Genomic DNA, 20,341 nt, shown 5'->3' with positions numbered 1-20,341 from the left:
CAAAGGGTGGGATTTGAATGCAGAAAGGTGAAAACACAAATGTATACAGAAACAGCAAGTCAAACAAGCTGAAAAAATATTGTAAGGTTGATTTAACAGAGCAGTGAACTCAAAGCTGTCTAATCCCTTTAGCAGCCTTCTTTAAAGAGGAGAAATAAAATAATTTTTGACACTACTTTTCTTTGCCATCTCTCACAACTCTTTCTAATAATGCTAAAGGATAAAACTTGAGTTTAGCACAAGGACAAAGTGCTGCAGCTTTAGTTAGCAGTTTCTAACAAATAACAGTTTCTAACAAATAACAAAATCTTCGTTTGTCATTTGCGACATTAAAGTGGATCAGACTTCCTGAAAGGAGATTACTGTTCAATTTCTCCGACTGGGGTACCTGGCACCTAAATCTCGCTTGAGACTCTGAAATAACAAGCTTGGTTTTGAAAGATGCTGAGCCAGGTCAGGCTCTGCATTTAAATCGTTTAAGCACTCTCAGAATCTGGCTATTCATTTTGATGCATAGATATGGATTTCAGAGCTTAATCACCGACCTTTGCATTTCAAATGTTTGACCTTTGTTTTCTTTACTAAGTATGCAGACAGAGTGGCCCCCAAATTATTATTATTTTTCCCTTTTACACAGCTGAAAACGGCCAGCAGAGAAGACTTGAAGTTCTGCATCTTATTACTGAGAAATAGGGATCTTTGGAAATAGCATTTTATGTTACTCAAGGGAAACTTGCAAAAAGGGGAATATTTTCTTATTTTCATTCACGAGAACATGATCCTTCATATATCTAAAACCCACAATCAGTTGAAAAAAAACCCACCCAAACTACCCTAAACCTTTGCCCTCTCTTAATCCCTGTACAAGAGGGGTTTTTTTTTAAGATGTCCTTTTCTCCCCCCTGAAATAAAGGCAATTGATAGGCTTATAAACAAATACCAAACATTAAGTCCTAATCTCCATATAGAGGAGCCTGACCCTTTTTATGGAGAGAGAGGGTAGAGAGAGGAAACGGGCCCAGGAGTTTCAGGTTTAATGCTTATTAAAGTTTTAGTGGGTGGGAAAATGCAATCAATAAATTTTGTTTAATGCCTCAAAACTGGTGTTAGTTTTCACTAGCTACACCGGAGAGTAGTTTTCATTTTGAAACTAGGACACTCGTAGTTGGAATGACAATTAATGTGGAGTGAATATGGTCCCAGTTGGAAGCTGATTTTTTTTGAATAGCATGAGAACTCCCCCCACCTCCTTGCCTTGGCTCCAAAGTGGGGTAGCTTCCGTTTTTAATTAGCAAACCTGGCAAAATTTAGCTCATTGTGAGTTTCTGATCCTTTGGCCCAGTGGATGGCTTGGATTTCTCCATCTTGCTGTCCTGAGGCTGTTCTTTTTTTTTTTTTTTTTTTTTCCCCTTCAGTTTTGGTGCGGGAAGGAAAGGGGGGCTTCAGGATACTTAGGATTAAAGTCATTGTTTGGGGGTATTTGCAGCCAGCTGCCTGCATTAAATGAAGATTAGAGGAGTGCACATTAAAAGTGCAAGGGAAATAACAGAGGACCTGGGATTTGGGGGCTGCATAGCTGTGAACCGAAGGGGAAAGGTTGGGGCTTTATGGCAACTTTTTTCTGATGCCATGTGATCTTAAAGCCCACTTCAGAAAGCAGCACAAGTAGCTTCCAGGGCAAAACTGGCTTGGGAATTGCAAAGGGAGCAGGATCATTTGCATCCCTTAGAAAGTTTTTCTGAGGTAAACCTAAACTTTTGAACCTGGGAAACTTATGTACTTCTCAAAAATTCATCTGCAAGAGCACTTGAGAGGTGGTGAAATTTTGATAGAACTGACCAAGTAGCTGAAGGCCCACCCTGGAGGTCAAAGCTCCAGCAGTAATGAATATTTGAAAGATTTTTCGGAAAGAAATGAGGGTACAGAGAGCCCCGGAAAAGAAATAACCAGAAGAATCATTCAGCAACATTGTAAGAAAGTTTGAAAATATTTCCAAAGATACAGCTGCTGTCCTTTTGCTATGCTTCGTGGAGCAGTCATTTGTGAAAGCTGTGTCTTTGTAGCAAACTCTGCTAATTGCTTGGGGTGTGTCACCTGCAGAACCCTCCCTGTAACCTGGAGTAGGAGGGATGCTGTGGGTGCGCTGGTGCTGAAGAGCACAGGTTTGACCAGGACCTCCACAGTTTGGTCCTGCCAAACTGTGGTTTGGACCAAGTTCTGCTCCAGTGGAATCTGGGGCAAGCTTTGCCCAGTCTGTTGGGATGCTGGGGAGCCTCGTTCTGTGCCTCAGTTTACACAGCTGCTGCCACTGGCTTTGAAAGGGCTCCTGGTAGTTGCTTGCTTGCTGCAGTGGTGAGGGTTTTTTGGACTTCCTCAGGCATGTAGTGCAGAAATGTAAAACATCAGCTGCATTGTGGTGGGATCTGTCTGTCAGCATCAAGCTGGGATGCCCCTGCTGTGCTGAGCAAAAGCTGGGGCCAAGTTGGCCACTGCTCTTCAGAGGCAGCAAGAGGCAAGACACCAAAAGGATGTGACAACACAGTCTCTTGTGCTCCCCAAGCATCAGCCCAGGGAGTTCCGTCACTGCCTGGAGCAGGGAGCAGTGTGGGATGGCCACGTTTGGCACCAGGGTTGGGTGAGGTGCTCTGTGTGACCTGTGGGGTGCAGCTGCAAGGGTGTGCTCACCGTGGGGTGCAGCCGCAAGGGTGTGCTCATTGTGGGATGCTGCTCTGCAAGGGTGTGCTCACCGTGGGGTGCAGCTGCAAGGGTGTGCTCACCGTGCCAGGCTGGGGCTGGTGTCACCCCACTGTGAGTGTGGGCTGCCGAGGATTGGTGCAGCTCATTGCTGCCCTCCTGGCAGAACGCACAGAGACTTTGGCACCTGGGAGAGCTGGGACCATCTGCATGGGCATCCTTGAGCAGGAGCTGTCACAGTCTGGGGACACAGCGTGCCCATGCTGCCTCCCATCTGCTGCTCCCTGCCTTTGGGGACCATTCATGGAGCGGAGACATTTCATATCAGTTATTTTATTTCTCTAAAACAAGTTCCATGCTAAGTTCAAAAAGTTCAATGCAGAGCTCTGAGCTAACTAGATACATACAAGGGGTGTTGGCTTCCCTGTTTTCAGTGGGGAGCTGAATGGTTGTACAATCTGGCCAGATTTTAGGGAAAACTCACCATCACTGCTTGTTCTTTTAAGCCAGCAATCCCCGGCTGAAGGCTTGGGGTCAGTTCTGGGCTCTCAGCAGCAACCAAAGCTTTGTGCCTCTTGGAGGGGTTTGCATTCCCATCTTTTTAGGTGTAGCCAGGAGACCCCTTTGATTTGTTCTCTGGTGGCTTTTTTCCTGTCCTCCTCAGGGCTTCCAAGTGTCAGAGGGAAATTCTCCTGGCCAAAGTGTTTTTGTAACTGTTTTAGCTCTGTGACAATTTATTTCTTTAAACTCTCTGTGCCTGAATTGGGTGATCTATGAAAACAGACCATTAAAAGGAGGATACTGTAGAGTCCTGATGAATCCTGTTTTCTACTTGGCCGATGGAACAGAAAGCTAATTGCCAGTAGTAAATCCATTCAAAGGAGAGCTGGAGGGAGGGAGAAAAGCTAATATTCCTCCTTGAATGTCATTTAATCTCTGAAACCTTTCATGCAGATGTAAATTAGGATTTGCACAACAGAGTCAACAGTTGCTCTCTAGATAAGGCAGATTTGCAACATCTGCTTTTTCCATTTTGGAAGCTCTTCCAAAGTCGGGGATAGCCAAGCTAAACAGTAGAGATTTTTTTAATTCCTTTCCATAATCTCTTGTTTATAAAGAAGGCTGCATATGACAGAACTAAACCTGGTTATTGTTTTGCTAATTCTCTAGGAAAAAGGTTTGCTTTTCTCCCAAAACAGATCTAAGAAAACCCCCACAGGGTTTTAACACAGTGCAGTTACTTGTTAATGTCTTTGAAAGAAATGTCTGGTAACAATTGCATAGGCCACTGCAGTGCAAATACAGTATAAACATTATTATTATTATTATCATTGTTATTATTATTATTATTATTATTATTATTATTATTATTATTATTATTATTATTATTACAGCTGTTTTAAGATTTTCCAGGAGAACTGCCTCCTCCCAAGCAAACACTTGCAATATAGGAAAGATGAAGTGGTACTTTTGAGTGATCTGGTCTAGGGGGAAGGTGTCCTTGCCCATGGCAGGGATGTTGGAATGAGATAATGTTTAAGATCCCTTCCAACACAAACCATTCTGTGGTTCTATGATTATGGGAAATAATGGAGGCAAACTCTTTTTAGATGTGATTATCTAAAGACATATTTTTATATCACAGTTTAGACTTTTGCAGATACAGATATTTTGTTTTTGCAGTATTTATTTCTGTGAGCCCCACTGAGCAGGGGAGATAACCCAGCACAAACACTTTGGGAGGTGATATTGCTTCAGCAAAGCATCCTGTGCTGAATTGCCAGATTGCCAGAGCAAGCCCCTTCTTCCCAGGATGGCTGCAGCCTGACACGGGGAGGTGTGGTGCAAGAGGGGTCCTGACCCCACAAGAGGAGAGGAGCTGGGGAAGAGAAAAACCAGAAGGTTTTATGTAATACTTTTTATTTTATAAATAATAGAAAATATGTACACGTACACATTTATATAATATCATGTTTGTATTTGATATATGTGCTGTGCCAGGCTGGTGAGGTGCCTTTTGGGGTGACAGGGCCATAGCCAGACAAGAATGTTCCACCTCTGGCACCATCACGTCTGTGCAGAAAGGAGGGGAAGCTGTGCCCTGCATAAAGCACTGCCAAATATATATAAATATATAAAAATATATATCAATATAAAATATACATAAAATATTTATGCAGAAAAATATATAGTTTTATACACATATAAATATATTTTTATATATAAAATATATTTTTATAAATATATATTAAAAATATATATATGTGTGTGTATGTATATGTTTGTATGGCGTGGTTCCTGTGGGGAGGTGACACTGAGGCCACTTGTCACTTTTCTTGGCTGCTTTTTAGATTCAGACAGATCTTAAATGAGCAATGTTTGGTAAGGTAAGTGTTTTATTTCCCTTTTGGGAAGTTTGCTTTTCCCAGTGCAGAAGCCCCAAGGTGAGGTAGGGAAGTGACTCCATCCCAAGAATAGACTCACAGGTATTGTGAAAAATACCTGAATGTTATCCAGTGGGTGAATAATACTCAGTTAACACAGGTAGGACACTTATTTGGAGTAAAGCAGGGCTAAATAGACAGGACACAGTGCTTGTCTGAGTCTGGAGACAGTGTACATGTTCTTTGCCACCATGGCTGTGTTCATCCTCCTAATGCTGGAGGTTTTCATATACCTCCAGCAATTATCCACCAGCTTGCTGGCTGAGGCCATGGGAATGGGGTAACAAACTCAACAGGAGAAAGCTCTGGCATGGCTGTTGCTTTGTGATCCTATAATGTGTCTTGTCACGGTGGATTTGGTGCAATAAAATACATAGAACAAGAAACAATTTCAGATTAACCTGACAAGAGAAATGCGTGGAGCGCCGCTGTCTCTGTACTTGTTAATGTGCCAAATACAGCTTGTCCAGCTTGAAAAGGGAAAAATATGATCTGCTTAGAACTGAGCCTTAATCCTTTCCAGCACTGGGCTGTGGAGCAATGCTGGAGAGCCTCTGGGGGTTGCTGGGGTTCAGGGTGGGGTGAGGAATCTCCTGCTGGTGGTACACAAGGTGTTGTGTGCCTCAAGTGCTCTATGGGCAGTCCCAGTGTAGCCTGAGCTGTGGTGGATGCTCCCCTGCTGCAGGATGCCCACTGAGGGAAAAGGATGGTGGTGATGGGGAATGCATGTGCCCCACCAGAGCAGTTCCTCAGGACACTCCCCAACACTTTGGTGTTTGAAAAAGTAGGGCTGTGGGAAGTTGTTACAGGGAAAAAAATCAAAGGTGAAGAGGAAGAAATTTTCTGGAGCCAGAACCCAGTGCCCTTGAGGTGACATGGGAGCATGGGGCTCCCTCACCCCTCGCTGTGAGCCTTTGCTGCCCAGCAGCAATCCTCAGCAGCATGTGGAGATAATCCCTGACACCCAGGAGGGCATCAGGCGGCCTCAAGGTTGGCTTGGATTTTCCACCCTCCACCTCTTCCTTGTCCTTTTTGCCTGAATAAAAAATAACTTGGGAGCTGCATGCGTTAAAACCAAAATAAAACATTTCCAGGCTCAGCCAGAAACAAGTATTGATGTCTGAGAGGAGCAGACAGCTGATGGAAATACTGACACACTTAAGTACTTGGAGCTGTGAACCACACAGAAAGTGAATTATTGCTGGGATGAGCCAAGCAGCCAAGGAGATGAAGTATCTTATCCTTATAAGTGAATACATACAAAAGCATTTCAGCGTTGCTGGGCCAACTGCTCCTCATTGTGGAAGGTGTTTCCAGCCAGTTGCTGCCTTTTTGCTCCTCTGAACAGCTTAAAAATGGTCTCTTTCTCTGTAGTGTGTTTGCTACGAGCAGTGATGATGCTGCGAGTGCTGATCTCCATCAGAGGCATCTCTTGGTGGTTCTCAAGTCATTACTGCTTTGGCTAAACTAATAATTAGTGGAGTTTTAGTCATACCTTGGGAGCCCACAACCCAGATTGCCTCTTTCTCAAAGAGCCCTTTAAAGCTGCAAATGTGTTATTCCCTGCTCTACTGGCAAGTGTCAGAGTGGGCTCCTGTAGCCCCTACATGGGTTAACTCCCTGGTAATTTATACTTGTGTGTCATGGTTTAATCCTGTCTGGGAACTCAGCCCCACACTGCAGCTTGCTCACCCCAACTCTGAGGATGGAGGAGAGAATTGGAAGAGTAAAAGTGAGAAAACCACCCATAAGGGTGGTGACAAAGGCAGTCTAATAAGAGAAGCAAGGGCTGTACACAGAAGCAAAGCAGAACAAGGAGTTAGTTCTCCACTTCCCCGGGGCAGGTGTTGAGCCCTCCCCAGGACAGCCAGGCTCCCTCATAGGGTGACTGAGAAAGATAAATGCCACCACCCCAAAAAATCCCCCTTCCTCCTTCTTCCCCCAGCTTTATTGCTGAGCATGGTGCCATATGGTCTGGAATATCCCTGGGTCAGCTGGGCTCAGCTGTCCTGGCTGCGTCGCCTCCCATTTTTTTATAGCTGGTGAGTTGGCTTCAGAGGGGGGCAACTTCATGCCTCCTTCATGTCTTGGTGTGTCTGGTTGAAAAGGTGTTGGAAACACCAGGCACATGGAGCTGGAGGGTGGGAAGGAGGTGCTGGACTCTGGCCACCCTCTGGGAGATGTGAGCTTTGCCTCCCTGCTTTGAACTCCTGCTGTTTCAAGCGTGAAAATGAGACTGTCTCTGCTTTCAGATTTATCTTTGTACTTGAAAGCTATATAAGGAGTGAGAGTAAAAATTGGTTCTCCAAGGTCACAGTTGGCAAAGTGCTTAAAAGCGTTTGAGTGCCCATTTAAATACTTTGTGGAGATCTCTAGTTTGGGTCCTGTTTATTTTTTAAGCCATAAGTATATAAATAAAAGTTTGAAAAACAGTTAACAGAAGTGAGATTAAGACCATTTGTAGTGTTCTCCTTTTAATTCACTGCTACATCTACCCTGAGATTGTTCCCAGTCAGTACAAGTGAACTCACTAGAATCAAACTTTGCATCACAACATCTGCTGGGGAGATTAAAGGTAGAGTTGCCAAAATCAAGTTGTCAGAAACAAGAGGTGCTGCTTCATTCCACAGAAGCTTGCGACCTCAGTCCATCTGCTGAGTCTTACTTTCCTCTTCATTGCAGCATTCCCTGTATACATTTTATAAAAATTCTTTGTTGCTTTGTCATTAACCCAGGTTCATTATGGTTTTTGAAAAAGAGTTATTTCCTTTTAAACAGCTAACCAGTACGGTTTGGGCTGTGCTTAGTCTGGGCTTGTTCCTGTTCAGTGGGTTTATAATACAAAAGCCAAAATATACAAGGCTTGATCGTCTGGCAAACAGCTTTGGTAGAACTGTGTTTAGTGTGGAGGGCTTGTACAGTTGTGTGGGGTTTGTTTTCCAGTAGATGAGATTACCAAGAGGTTCCATCAAAGTTAGACCAGTACTCAGTTTTGCAAGTGCAAAGCTGTCCTCGGGACTTTCTAATTTGAAGCCAAGGTTGGTACCAGTGAAAAAAATCCTCATAGTCTAAAAGAAGGAAGAAAAAACTTGAACATTTAAACCAGAATATTTCTTGACCATATTTTCCCCAGAGATATATCCCAGTTGGGAAGAGACCATGGATGAGCACTTAAATGTAGTAATGAGTGCTGGTCTGATAGCAAGGAGATTCTGCATGGAGCTTCTTTTTTTATTTACTGAGAGTGTATGCTTTCGGGGAAAAATTTTATTAAAAGGGAAAAAACCCCAATGCCCTAAACCTCTGACTGTATGAACACCACAACATTCTGGCCAAACCATAAAATATTTGAGTTGGAATTGCTGCCATGGTTTGAGGAAAGGTTCTTTGTAATCCCAGTGAGTGTGGGATTTGCCTCCTGTGAGACAATACCTCCCATGAAATACCACCTTTTCAGGCTCTCAGAATCCTTTCTTTCTACCCTGCAAGGCTATTGACTGCAACAATTTTATATTTTGAATCTTTATATTCACACAAGAATAAAAATGCACATGACAAGAAGAGAAAAGCAATACATTGTTCTCTTATAGCCTGTGGTAGGCAAGGGGAAGGTCTGGGCACCTGGAAGCATCAACAACAGAGCAAATACAAGATGTGTTTCTTTTTTAAACGCTCTATCCCTGATGCCTGTTCTTATTTATTTATCTCCATTTCTTTCTCCCTTTGCAGAATACTTGAGGAGCGAGACCGCCTTTCTGGAAGAGTTGGTGTTTGGAAATGGAGATACCATTGAACTTTCCTGCAACACCCAAGGCTCTTCTGTGTCTGTTTTCTGGTTTAAAGATGGTATTGGAATTGCACCTACCAACAGAACTCATATTGGACAAAAACTGTTGAAGATAATCAATGTGTCATATGATGACTCGGGGCTGTACAGTTGCAAGCCAAGGCATTCCAATGAGGTCCTGGGAAACTTTACAGTCAGAGTTACAGGTATGTGCAGAAATGCAGCTGTTTCAGTGGCTTTCTATATTTTTTTTTTTAATTTTTGCCCTTTCACATGTTCAGCACAACTGGTGGTTTGTGGTGTTTGTCTTTCCTTGGAAGGTCTGTACCTCCGTGGTAGCTCCTGACAGTGATTAGGCTGGCAAAACAAACCAACTGAAGAATGTTTGTATGTCCATACCAAATGCTTGATGTTAATACTGAGAGAGACTTAGAAAGGGTGCTGGTCAGATTAAACCTCAGATCCCCCTTAACACTCAAATAGATGCAATGATACGTGTGGCTTTGAAGTTTTTTGTGAGTGAACTGTGGCTCACAGGGGTTAAATGATGTGTTCTATGTTATGTGACAAATCAGTGGCAAAGTTGCACGTAAGAGCTGGAAGTTCCTGAAGGCTGTTTCTCTGTTGTAGCTGGTAAATCTCTGCCCTCCATCACAGTCATCACAAATTGCTAGCCTGTTTCAGAGGTAGCTTATCTGTAAAATGTGTATATCCGAAATATGTGCTTCATCAAAGTTACTTACTGGGATTCATACATTGCAAACAAGTGCTGTTAGCAAAGCACATGCTGTCATTTGCTTGGCCATATTTTTTGTGATGAGGACGATAGAACAGAACAGCTACAAGCTGTCCAAGCCTGGATCACTAAACACAGAGTGCCAGAAAAATCTGTTGTTTCCAGATAGCTAACCACCAACACAAAGGTCATTTTCATGATTTCAGGCGGGTGCATTGGTAGGTGGATCACTGTGAGCAGATAGAAACTCTCCTGATCAAAGGTTAAAAGCCTGAATTTTCAGGAGAGTTAGCCCCTTTGAGATCTCAGGTTTTGAAAACTTTGATTTGCCCTTAAACTGTTGGAGCTCTTTCAAGAATCCTTGAATAGTAGGTCCTTTCTCCAAAAGTTGAGTTCCCTCAAAAAGCAAGAGTCTCTCTCTGAAAACCAAACACAGAGATGTTTGTGATTGTGAATCACAACCACTCCATAGAGAGCTTTCTTGTGCAATAGGATTTTGTGTGAGAGAAAACCATCATGAGAATAAAAGCTCGTTTCACCAAGCCTTCAGCAACATCTGCTTTTTATTGAGCATTACTGGAGATTGCTGTGAATGCTTCAAGGTCATATCAATTAAATGGTTAAAGAAGTATTTGGCCCTTGAAAGGCTTTCTTTAACTAGGTACGATTATTGGAGCTATCCAGCAAACTGCAGGTTGTTAGAAATGTTACTCTCTTTTTTTCCTAAGTGACATGAAAATGCTTTTGAGTTCAAGGGGCAGCAGAGAGGCAGGAGAGGGCAGCTGGTTACATGCTCGAATGAAACAGCTGCCAGCCTCAAAAGTTTGTAAAGTGAGAAATTGTTTTTAATAGTGGAAGGACTGATGATCCTCTGCTTTTAAAAAGTTTAAGCCCCTTTATTTTTCCTCTTCACTAATAATAGCTAATAACAGCTTAAGAACTAGCGAGTAACCTGAACCTGCTTTCTGACAACATTATGAGTCTTTGATTCTATTAGCCCACTGTCATTACCACCAAAGTGCTGGTAATGTGGGAGCCTCCTTTTTAGCTGTCAGCAGCACTTGTTTTAAACTTTGAAGCTCTGCTTTATGTGGCAATAGTGGCGCCTCTCATATACTCAGATATTTCTTCATAATTAGTATTGATTGCTCAGCGTGGCGCTGCAGAGGTGAGATTGGGATCAGAGATTTGTGGTTTGTGTCCCCAGTTCTTAAAGGTAATGCCAGCAATTAGCTCGGGTATCTGGTCAGGTGTTCATGTGGGTATCTGATGTTTGGGGCTGGAGTTGTTCTCTGCATTAAATTGGTTTAAAGCTGTACTAACAGACTGGAATTGCTCTGATCTCTCTTCTTAATTGAGCAAAGCTAGGCTAGGTGTGTTTGGAATAGCTGATCCACATACAAGTTCCATTTGGAGAATGCTTCCATGTCCTAGGGGCATATGAGGATTTTCCTACACAGAGCCATGAGATTTGAGTCTGCAACAAACTGATTGTGCTGCAGTGACTGACTGTGCACAGGGGGATGTTTGATGCTGGAAGCAGAGCAAGTAGATGCCGGAGCTGGCATTCAGGGGCTGAGAACCAGGCTGATTAATAATAGCAGGATTTGATCTCTTTAAAATTCCTCCCTTGACAGACAAGGGCTTGAGTATTTTGCTTGTTTACAAAAAGAAACATACTGTCTCCTAAAAACCTGAGCACTTGGAAAGGATTGTGTAGAGGCTGCGTGCCCAAACTGATATCCAGCCTTGTTGGCAGAAGCTCCATTTCTGCAGCCATTTCATGCACAGAACAGCCTTTGGATTTAGTGGCTGAGCAGCACCCCTGTGATGAGCCTGGACTGCAGGCTGGTACCAGCAAACAGAGCTTTCAGAATACCCAAGGCCAAGCATAACAAAACAGGTGACTGAACAAAGTCCCTTTTCATTCATAATTAAAGCCCTTTTGAGCAGTTCTTGCCAAAACTTCAACAACTTCTGCTAAAGATTGTTCGTTTAGTAAATGATGAACAAATAGCTTATAATTTTTAGTCACCTTTTAAAAAAGGTGGTGTTTTAGTAACTTGAATAGGACAGTAGCTATGAATATGGGATATTTGGTCTTAAAATCTAAGCTGCACTTCTCATCTTAAGAACAAGCAAAGTCAAAAACTTCCTTCAACCTTGTGAAAGTGATTTTGTATTAGTTTAAAAATTGATTCTACTCCTCTGGTCATGATGGATTCATTGGAAAGCAGAAGTAAACTATAATCATGTGTTAATATGTGGGTAACCTAATCTGAGAGCAGAGCTGAGAAGGTGCTGATTTCTCCGTCAGTGCTGGTGGGGATTTGGCTCAGTTTCTGCCTGACTTGAGTAAACCTGCTGGATCAGCCAGAACACCTAAACATCCCCTTCACTTTCAGCAAGCCCCGTGGCATTTCCCTAGTTCTGCTGCCAGCAGGACCTCAAGTGTAGGTTTGCAGTTAGAGACGTGCTTGGAGTCGTCCTTGAGACTTTGCCAAGGAGAAGGTGCAAAGCTCCATGAGCCCCTGCAGACCAAGGCAGGGAGATGTTTCCTGTGTTGCTGCTGGGGATGGTGAAAATGCCTGGAAGGCCATTCCAGATTCTGCAGGGAAGAACTATTTGTTGTTAGCTTTCCTTCTTTTTCCCCTCTTTTATCCCCTCCTCACCTTTTTCTTTCTCCATTTTTACCTCTACTGTGCTGGTCAGAAGATAGTAGAAAACTCAAGTGCATCTTGCAATGAAGGATGTTCTGCCTGGCTTGATCTGAAACAGCTCCTTACATTTCTGGCCACATATTGAACCCTCATAATGTTTCCTGTTTTCTAGTGTTTAAGGCCAAGTTCTCTTACCACTGTCTCAGAATATAAAGGCTGCTGGGTTATTATCATTTTGCCTTTATTTGAAAGAAAAATTCCCGGAGATTATGTAACAACAATGATGCTAAATCTTCCAGATGCTGAACTGTACTAAGCTAAACTGTGTAAACTAAATCAAACACTAAGCTGCTATTTGATAATGGCATTTACATTTACAGTAGTCAGTTGATGGGGGGAAGAGGGACTGAGCCTTCATTGTGGACAACTTGGAGAAGGTGAAATGTTAGACCACATTAAAAGAAACACTTCAGAATGTTTTGGAGAGATACAGATGGAAAATTCCCACCTGTTTACCTGTATTGAGTTACAGTCTTGAGGTGCCTCTGTGGGAGGAATATAACTGAAGGGAACTGGAATAGCCATCAAAATGTTGATGGAGACAGGTTTGATTGCAAGAAGGTCAAAAGTTTTGGTCTTAGTGTTTGAACAAGGAGTTAATGAAGGGAGGTGTGGCAGGAGGATATTGAGTTAAAAGAAAAATGCAGAGAAAGTGAATTAGAAATGCTGACCTGCCGTTTTGAGACATGGTAAAATAAAAAGTCTTCAGAGTGAATGCTAGAGGGAAGGGAAAAAAAAGCAGTCAGCTTGTTCTGCAAAACAAAATTTTCCGGTTTACAATTCCTTTTGTGTTTATGAGGCAGAGAACATTTCACAGGGAGAAGTATTTGACATTGGACCACGTTTTCAGAGCACTGGCAAACTCCTGACACCTCTCTCCCACTGAGACAGCTCCTGTGCAGTTGTGCCTGGCCCAGCAGCACCAGAGGGCTGGGCTGGTGGGGCTGCAGGGAAGGGTGAGCCACCCCTCGGATGTCCCTTGTGTGACACCAGCAGCCTCATCCAGCAGTGTCCCCACGCGCCATCCTCCTTCTGCTTCACTCCTTTCTTGTCTCTTTCCAGATTCGCCTTCGTCAGGTGATGATGAGGATGACGATGATGAGTCAGAAGATACAGGTAATTCTTTTTTCTGGGATACAGAGGCCTTTAATTTGCAAAAGCTGTGGCTCCCAAGCAGTGCAGCTCATCTGGGTGTTCACACATAGCAGCTTTGTGTTGAAAAATCAGTGACCTTAGGATGAAACCACGATGAATGAAATTTATCAAAAAATTTAGAAACAGCTGACAGAATGATATTGCTGCTGTGGAATCCTACTGTATTTTGAAGATTTGATGCTGAGAATCTGAATATATGGGTAGTTACAAATTCTCCTTGCATGTAAATCCAGACAAACCCACTTCTATATATATATATATATATATAAAATTTGTTTTACTGCACTAATATTACACCAGTTTTATACCATTTCAAACCTTGACTGCTGTACTTTTAACTATTCTGATTCTTGTCCTTACCAGCATCTTGACAGGAGTCAGAGTACAAAACATAGACTAGCCAAGGGCCAAATTTACTGATGCCATAAGTGAGAGCAGCCTCTTTGGCTTTATTGGCTTTTTCTTTGACTCCTGTGAGGAAGAGAGTCCCAGGTCAGTGCTTGTGAATCTCTTTCAATCCCAGTGCTGCTTTCTTTAAGTGCAATAGCATTAATCAGGATCATTACAGGCTTCAGAAGTGTTAGTGCTGGGTTTTATTCTGCTCTTTGTACTTCTGCAGAGTGAGCTGCCCATGTGTATGTATTTTTAATAAATAAATGTCTTTGCATTTGAACTTCCAATCAGCTATGTGCATTGGCAGAAGTTCAACATGGCTGGAAAATCTCTCCTGCCTATAACATTGCACATGCAGGACTCTGTCAAACAGATCTGCCACTGCAATGAGTTAATACTGCTGTGTGAGCAGTGTGTGGACATTAATGGTGAGTTACAGTGCCAGTAGACCCATCAGCAGCAATTAGTGGTTTTCTGATAGCTTCTAATTAGGGGCCAAATCCTGCCGGGTGACAGGCACCTTTGCAGAGGTGCTCAGGGCTCCTGGTACCTGCTGAAGAATGGTACAGACATAGGGAAGGTCTGGTTTGGTCAGGATTTTTTCCAGCTGCAGAGCAGCTTCTGATGAGGACAACTGATTGTTCTGTACAGTTTTTTTATGTGGTTTGCAGAGAACTCAATCTCTTAGCAACAGGTATCACAAAACATCAGCTGGCTTATGGTACAGAAAGACGTTTTTCTTCACTGGAAAGGAAAACACACATTTCACCACATGTATTTATAGCCTGTTTTCTGGGTCTTCTTGACTTTGAGGCTGTCTCTGGTTTTAGACCTGAAGGTAATGGCTGGCTTTGCTTAAAAGTCTCATTATAAAAAGTTCTTCTCCTTTAAAAATGGTTGATAAGGTTAATGCGTCAGTGCGGTGAAACCTCGCGGTGATGTTTTGTGACACAGGTGTGCTTTGTGTTGCTTTCTTTGATGTCAGATCCTCCACTTAACCTCAGAGGTGTCCTGAGCGTGGGAGCTGTGTTGTTAACCCTGGTGCCACCACTGGCAGGACATCCCACCAGGAGCAGGGGCTGAGGGACCATCCCAGGCAGGCACATACGGTGTAGCCAGTGCCATGTTCTGTGAACAGCCCCAAGACCCAAGTCCTCTGTCTCCTGTGGCAAAAATGTGCCCTGCTGATGTCGTGTGTGAGACACAGCTGTGGTCAGTAGTTAGAGGAGGAAAGGCAATAAATGCTTTCATGCAAAAGAAAAATATCGCGGACTTATAGGATGGTTAGGTTTGGAAGTGACCTTAAAGGTATCTTGTTAGTATAACTGATAGTGTTTCATATTTAGGGGGAGGCAATCCAGCCTGGACTGGCTCACTGAGTGTTGCCACGCTGCATATCACTGACCAAAATCCTTTTGTCCTGTGATGCTAAGTTACTTTTCTGCCTTTTCTGTGTTACTCAAGAGAGCTTCTCATCCTCACATAGTGGAGAGTGCAGAAAGCTGATTCCAATAGCATCATGCATTTGAAGCCAATCTGGGTAATTTTAAGGGTTGGTAATACCAAATTCCATGTGGAGTGCCCTGCTCTGCTCACTCTCAGCTTCCTCTCTGAAGGGCAGCACAGAAACAGGGCATCCTTTAGGGATGGGCAGCAGAAAAGGAGAAACTTCTGCAGCTTCAGATCAGCTTGTTTGTCGCAGCCTTGTCTCAAGCCGTGATCCACCTTTGCAGAAAGAGGCTTTCTAATACCTCTGTTCTCTACAGCTGTTTTTCCTGGCCCTGAAACAAAAACAAAACTCCCTTTTCACACACTGTGCTTCTGCCCCAGTGCTCCCTACCCCTCTTGTATCTGTTTGTTTGGGGCCCCCGCTGTGCAGCCCCAGCACCTTCAAAGAGCCCCCATAATCTCCAATTAAATCTGGCTCTGTCCTCCAAGGCGTCAGCTGGGGAAATTACACAATTAGGGTTGATTCTGTCTGCCACAGAATTTGGTGGCAGCTCCTAATTGCTAAATGAGTGCTTGGCTGTATTAATTATTCCAAGTATTGCTCTCAGGTTTTTTTTAATTGGTCATTCCAGTTGGATGGGTGGCCGGTGTCTTTGACGAACAAAACGGACCGTCAGGCTTAGTGTTTGATGATGGGAAAGGGCTGCTGATAATGTTTGGGGGTCCCTTTCTTTTTTCCACACTGCACATGCAAAACCATTGCTAGTAATTAATTTACAGAGAGCTAGTCTAGAAAATTTTCCTGTCTTTCATCCTTCCTCTTTTCCCGCTCCCAAAACTCTCTGGAGCTTTGCTTGAAAAGAAGAGTTAGCAACATTTTCAGGCCCTTAAAAAGTGGTAATGAAGGGTCTCCGAGGGCAGAGCAAAGCAAAAGCAGGGATGTTTTGTTCGCTGCTCCTGCAAGTGAGAACAAAGGCACTGTTTTCAATGTGTAGACGCTTTCTTCCAGTTCCAGTTTGACTTGAGAGCAATGCACTGTTTGAGTCTTGGCACAATAATCCAGGGGTGCCCAGCCCTGGCAAGCCCTGAATCTTACAGAAGAGAACTGAAACGAGGGAAAGCACTCAGGGAAGAAGTCGTGTCTAATTGCAGCAGGCAGGAGTGAATCCTGCCTTTGCTCCGTATGGAGAATATCCCCAGCTGGAAACTTTCCTGGGCTCCATCTTGCTCCTCTCTGATGTCTGATAGCAAAATCCCCTTTGGCTTCAGTGACTACATTTGCAGCCAATGGGTTGATGGGTCTCCTGTAAGACTCAAACTCATCTTTTGAATGAAAAAATGTGATAAAATGTCACCCTGCAGCACATGCAGATGTTTTGTAAAAGGGAAGAGCCCCAAAAAGCAAAAGGAGGAACCTGGTCCTGACCAGGTGACCATGTGATGTAATTACACCTCCATGCCTAGATGATTGTCATCAACACCATAAAATGGGATTTCTTGTGGGCAGATACATTAATCAAACAACAGGACAGGTTATTTGGCTGCCCTCTGTGGCCATGGCAAAGGGGGGCTTTTCCATCCATGCCTGGCCTTTGTCATACCTCTTCTCTGTAGCCCTGTTAACCTCTTGTAACATCCCCAGAAAATAAAGGTGCATTGCCAAAAGGAGGCATTTAGCCAGAAAATGGCCCAGGTGTCAGAAACCAAGGACCAGCATGGGTTTCTGGAGCCCTCTCCTCTCCAGCTTTCCCAACACCACCCCAAGTGTCCTCTGCATTCACTCCCCTGGTACTGCCTGGGGATTTGCCCAGTCTTTGCTTGGTTTCTGCCCTTCCTTCATGCTATAACAGCGTCATGCTTTTACCATCAAGACCTATTCTTTCTATAGGAGTTGCACCCTCTCTTCTACCATATCATGGAATATTCCCCATTTTTGTGTAGTTCTGCCATGTGGAATGGTAGATGGCTGCATGACGTCCCGTTTTAGCTCACTTTATCATGCAGTACTTCAGGCGTCCTGGATGTGCTGTGTGTTCACAGCAAAGTTTGTGGCTGGGATTTTCCAGGGCCATGGGAATTGCGGGGATTCCTCCTTTTGCTGTTGTTTGTGCCAGCCATGCTCCTGCAGGATCCTGGCAAGAAAAGGGCCTTAAGCAGTTTCATTATTTGAAACGTGAGGCGTACGCGGGGTGTGCAAGCGCAGATCCCTCTGATACGTGGGGCTGACTCTGATAGCATCACACTGTTGTGCAAGGCAGGCTGAGGCCACATGCAAACCCTCAATAGTGGTGGATTTCCCTCCCTGAGATGGTGTTACTGAAGCACCGTCCAGCCATCCCACTGCAGAGCTGGGAAAGCAGATGGGACATGAGGAGTGCCCAGCAGGGCTCTGTCTAGCACATGGAGGGTCATCCTGGATGGAACTCCTGGCATCCAGTTCCTCATGGACTTTGCAAGGTGGAGGAAACATAGGGAGAGTGTTGGCAGGTGTTGAAAACCAATGGGTGCATGGTTTGCCTTGGCTGAGCAGTATGGCCTTCCCTGCAATATCCTTGGAGCTGGAATGCAGCAGGGAGCCTGCATGGGGGACAATGGGCACCTACACCAAGGTGGGGTCAATCTCTGACTTACTGGAGTTGTAATGGGGTGGGAATCATGCAGCCAAATGCATCAGAGAGTGCTGGAGAAAGGGAGCAGCTCCCATGCATCTCAAAGGGATGCAACATAAGGGAAAACTTTGTACACGATTGTCATTAAGCAGGGAATTACAGGGGCTTCAGAGTAGCACTGAGATGGGGCTGTGATGCTGGCTGGTGTTTCTGAGCATTGTCACCACTGCAGGAGAGGCTGCAGCAAGGCTGTCCCAACAGCTTTGGTGGCTGTCATGTTCTCCAGGGCAGTTCTTGGAGGACCAATGCCTTCAGTTTGTCTTGGCCAGAGGCACATGTGCCTCTGCAGCAGGTGCTCCTTGTCTGTGAGGAGATGCCATTTACACTCCTTGCGCCCCTTCTTGCTGTTTGCAGCCCAGACCCTGCCTGCCCCATCTCCCTTTGCCCTTGGTGTGGAGCACAGATCTGGGGGGCTGGATGTGGCCCTGGTGTGGCAGGGGAAACACAGCATGTGCAGCTATGCAGTGTTGCCTTAAGCAGAATTGAAAGCTTGGAAGGCTTTTTTTAAAAAACTTTTTCTTTCTTCCCAGAATAATGAGTTTGCCACTGCTGCTGCCTTAATTTGGAGTTAATATGTAATGTTTGTAACACAGCCAAGGAACGTAGCTGTACTTGAGGCAGATTATAAAAAGTATCTCATGCTAACACTGGTGTTTTAAAATTTATCCGTGTTCAAAGGTAACATGAATCTTTAAAACTTAAATCACTTGTACTTAAAGAACATAAACACGATAAACCAGTTTGGCACTGGTGCGTTTTTTTTCTTTCCTTCCCTTAAGGAGGCTACACTACATTTGTACTCACTGAGGAGGAACATTTTGCAGTGCACTCAGCTCCTACATTTTGTCTGCTCCCTTGCTGGCCCATCAACATTCTTTTACAGTTCTAACATCTTTCTGCTGTTTATGCTTCTTGGCTACCAATGTCCCAAAGGTACATCTGTATCTTTTTACACACTGAGACCAGATTCTCATCCTGATCTGGGATAACTCCACTTGTTGATTTAAAAGGAGCCACTTTAGATTTATACTGGCATTACCAAGACAAGAACCTGGTCATGAACCTTTCATCACAAAACTGAAATGCAAACACCCTCTCTATGTCAATGAGAGTCATTTAGCTGGAAAGCATTTCTGTGTCATTTATCTTAACGGCAGCAGGTAGCAATTTAACTGTCAATCTGCACACGCCAAAGACTCCTCAAATGCATCTGCTCACCAGCTGATATCCTCTGCTGCAGAAAGGGGCCTGTTCAGCTTGGTTTTTCCTTTCTCAGGTGTCCCCTTCTGGACCCGGCCAGATAAGATGGAGAAGAAGCTGCTGGCAGTTCCCGCTGCCAACACCGTTCGCTTCCGATGCCCGGCGGGTGGAAACCCAACCCCTTCCATCTACTGGCTGAAAAATGGCAAGGAGTTCAAAGGGGAGCACAGGATTGGGGGCATTAAGGTAAGGTCTTGGTTTGGATCTCAATTTTTTTTTGTTGTTTCTACCAACTAGAAAATTGTATTGCATATGGGTAGTTTTAAGAGCATTGTCCTGAGTGTGTAGAAATGAAGGTGGTCCTTGCACTCTTTGGAATTGCTTGGCACCAAAAGTGTTAAAAAGGGCTGCTGTCCTTTGGGATCAAAGGCTAATTCCCTCTGAGTTTGTCTATAGTGGTCATTCAGGGAGTAGGTAAAAACGGGGCTGGGTTTATGGTTGCATTGTGAACAGGGATGAAAAAGCAGGAGCAGAAACTTCTGTCCTAATTTCTGGAGGTGAGGCCAGTGCTTTGAGATGTGTTGGACCAAGCCATAGCTGCTCCCAGCCCTCAAAGAAAATCTATTCAGTATCCTTTGAAGGTATAGGAAAGACCTCACCAAAGAGCTGGATCATCATGCTGGTAGTCATTAACATTCTTGTGGTATAAATCACTGACCCTTGGTCAAGTGCTGGATTCCCTTGTTGCCAGAGTAATAGCATCTGCTCCTTGGCTGCTTTCTTCTTCCTGCTTCCTTTCTACCATGAGGTGTTCTGGAAATGCTCTGGCTCATGTTTACAGATAGAGCTCAGGGACGCAAAACTCCACCGCAGTCAAATTATTTAATTAGCCAGAAGTCTCTGTGCTACTTTATATGACGAATTATGGCAGGATTTTGAAAGGAAAATCAGCTTTTCTCACATTTTGGTGCTGTTATTATTACTTTGTCCCCTTGAGGTCACAGTCCAACTCTTTTTTTCTGGTTTTATTTGGGGACAATAAAACTGCTGTAGCTCATTATAGCAAAATCATCATAGCAGGAGGGACTCTTGAG

The 20,341-nt window shown here is 44.0% G+C and overlaps 1 protein-coding gene across 6 annotated transcripts in view; it reads left to right on the top strand.

Moving 5' to 3' along the window:
* FGFR3 (fibroblast growth factor receptor 3) overlaps positions 1 to 20,341 on the top strand; it is a 55,116-nt gene that overhangs the window by 11,999 nt on the left and 22,776 nt on the right. For all 6 annotated transcript variants that reach the window (XM_005485722.4, XM_014266132.3, XM_074541680.1 and 3 more), the window contains exons 3-5: positions 8,868 to 9,131; positions 13,444 to 13,497; positions 19,324 to 19,493. In XM_005485722.4, the coding sequence (XP_005485779.2) occupies positions 8,868 to 9,131; positions 13,444 to 13,497; positions 19,324 to 19,493 (488 nt within the window). The remainder of the gene's footprint in view (positions 1 to 8,867; positions 9,132 to 13,443; positions 13,498 to 19,323; positions 19,494 to 20,341) is intronic.

The sequence above is a fragment of the Zonotrichia albicollis genome, chromosome 5, assembly GCF_047830755.1.
Source record: "Zonotrichia albicollis isolate bZonAlb1 chromosome 5, bZonAlb1.hap1, whole genome shotgun sequence".
NCBI classification, from domain to species: Eukaryota; Metazoa; Chordata; class Aves; order Passeriformes; family Passerellidae; genus Zonotrichia; species Zonotrichia albicollis.
The sequence above is the reverse complement of the archived record's forward strand: the minus strand, read 5'-3'. Positions and strand labels throughout refer to the sequence as shown.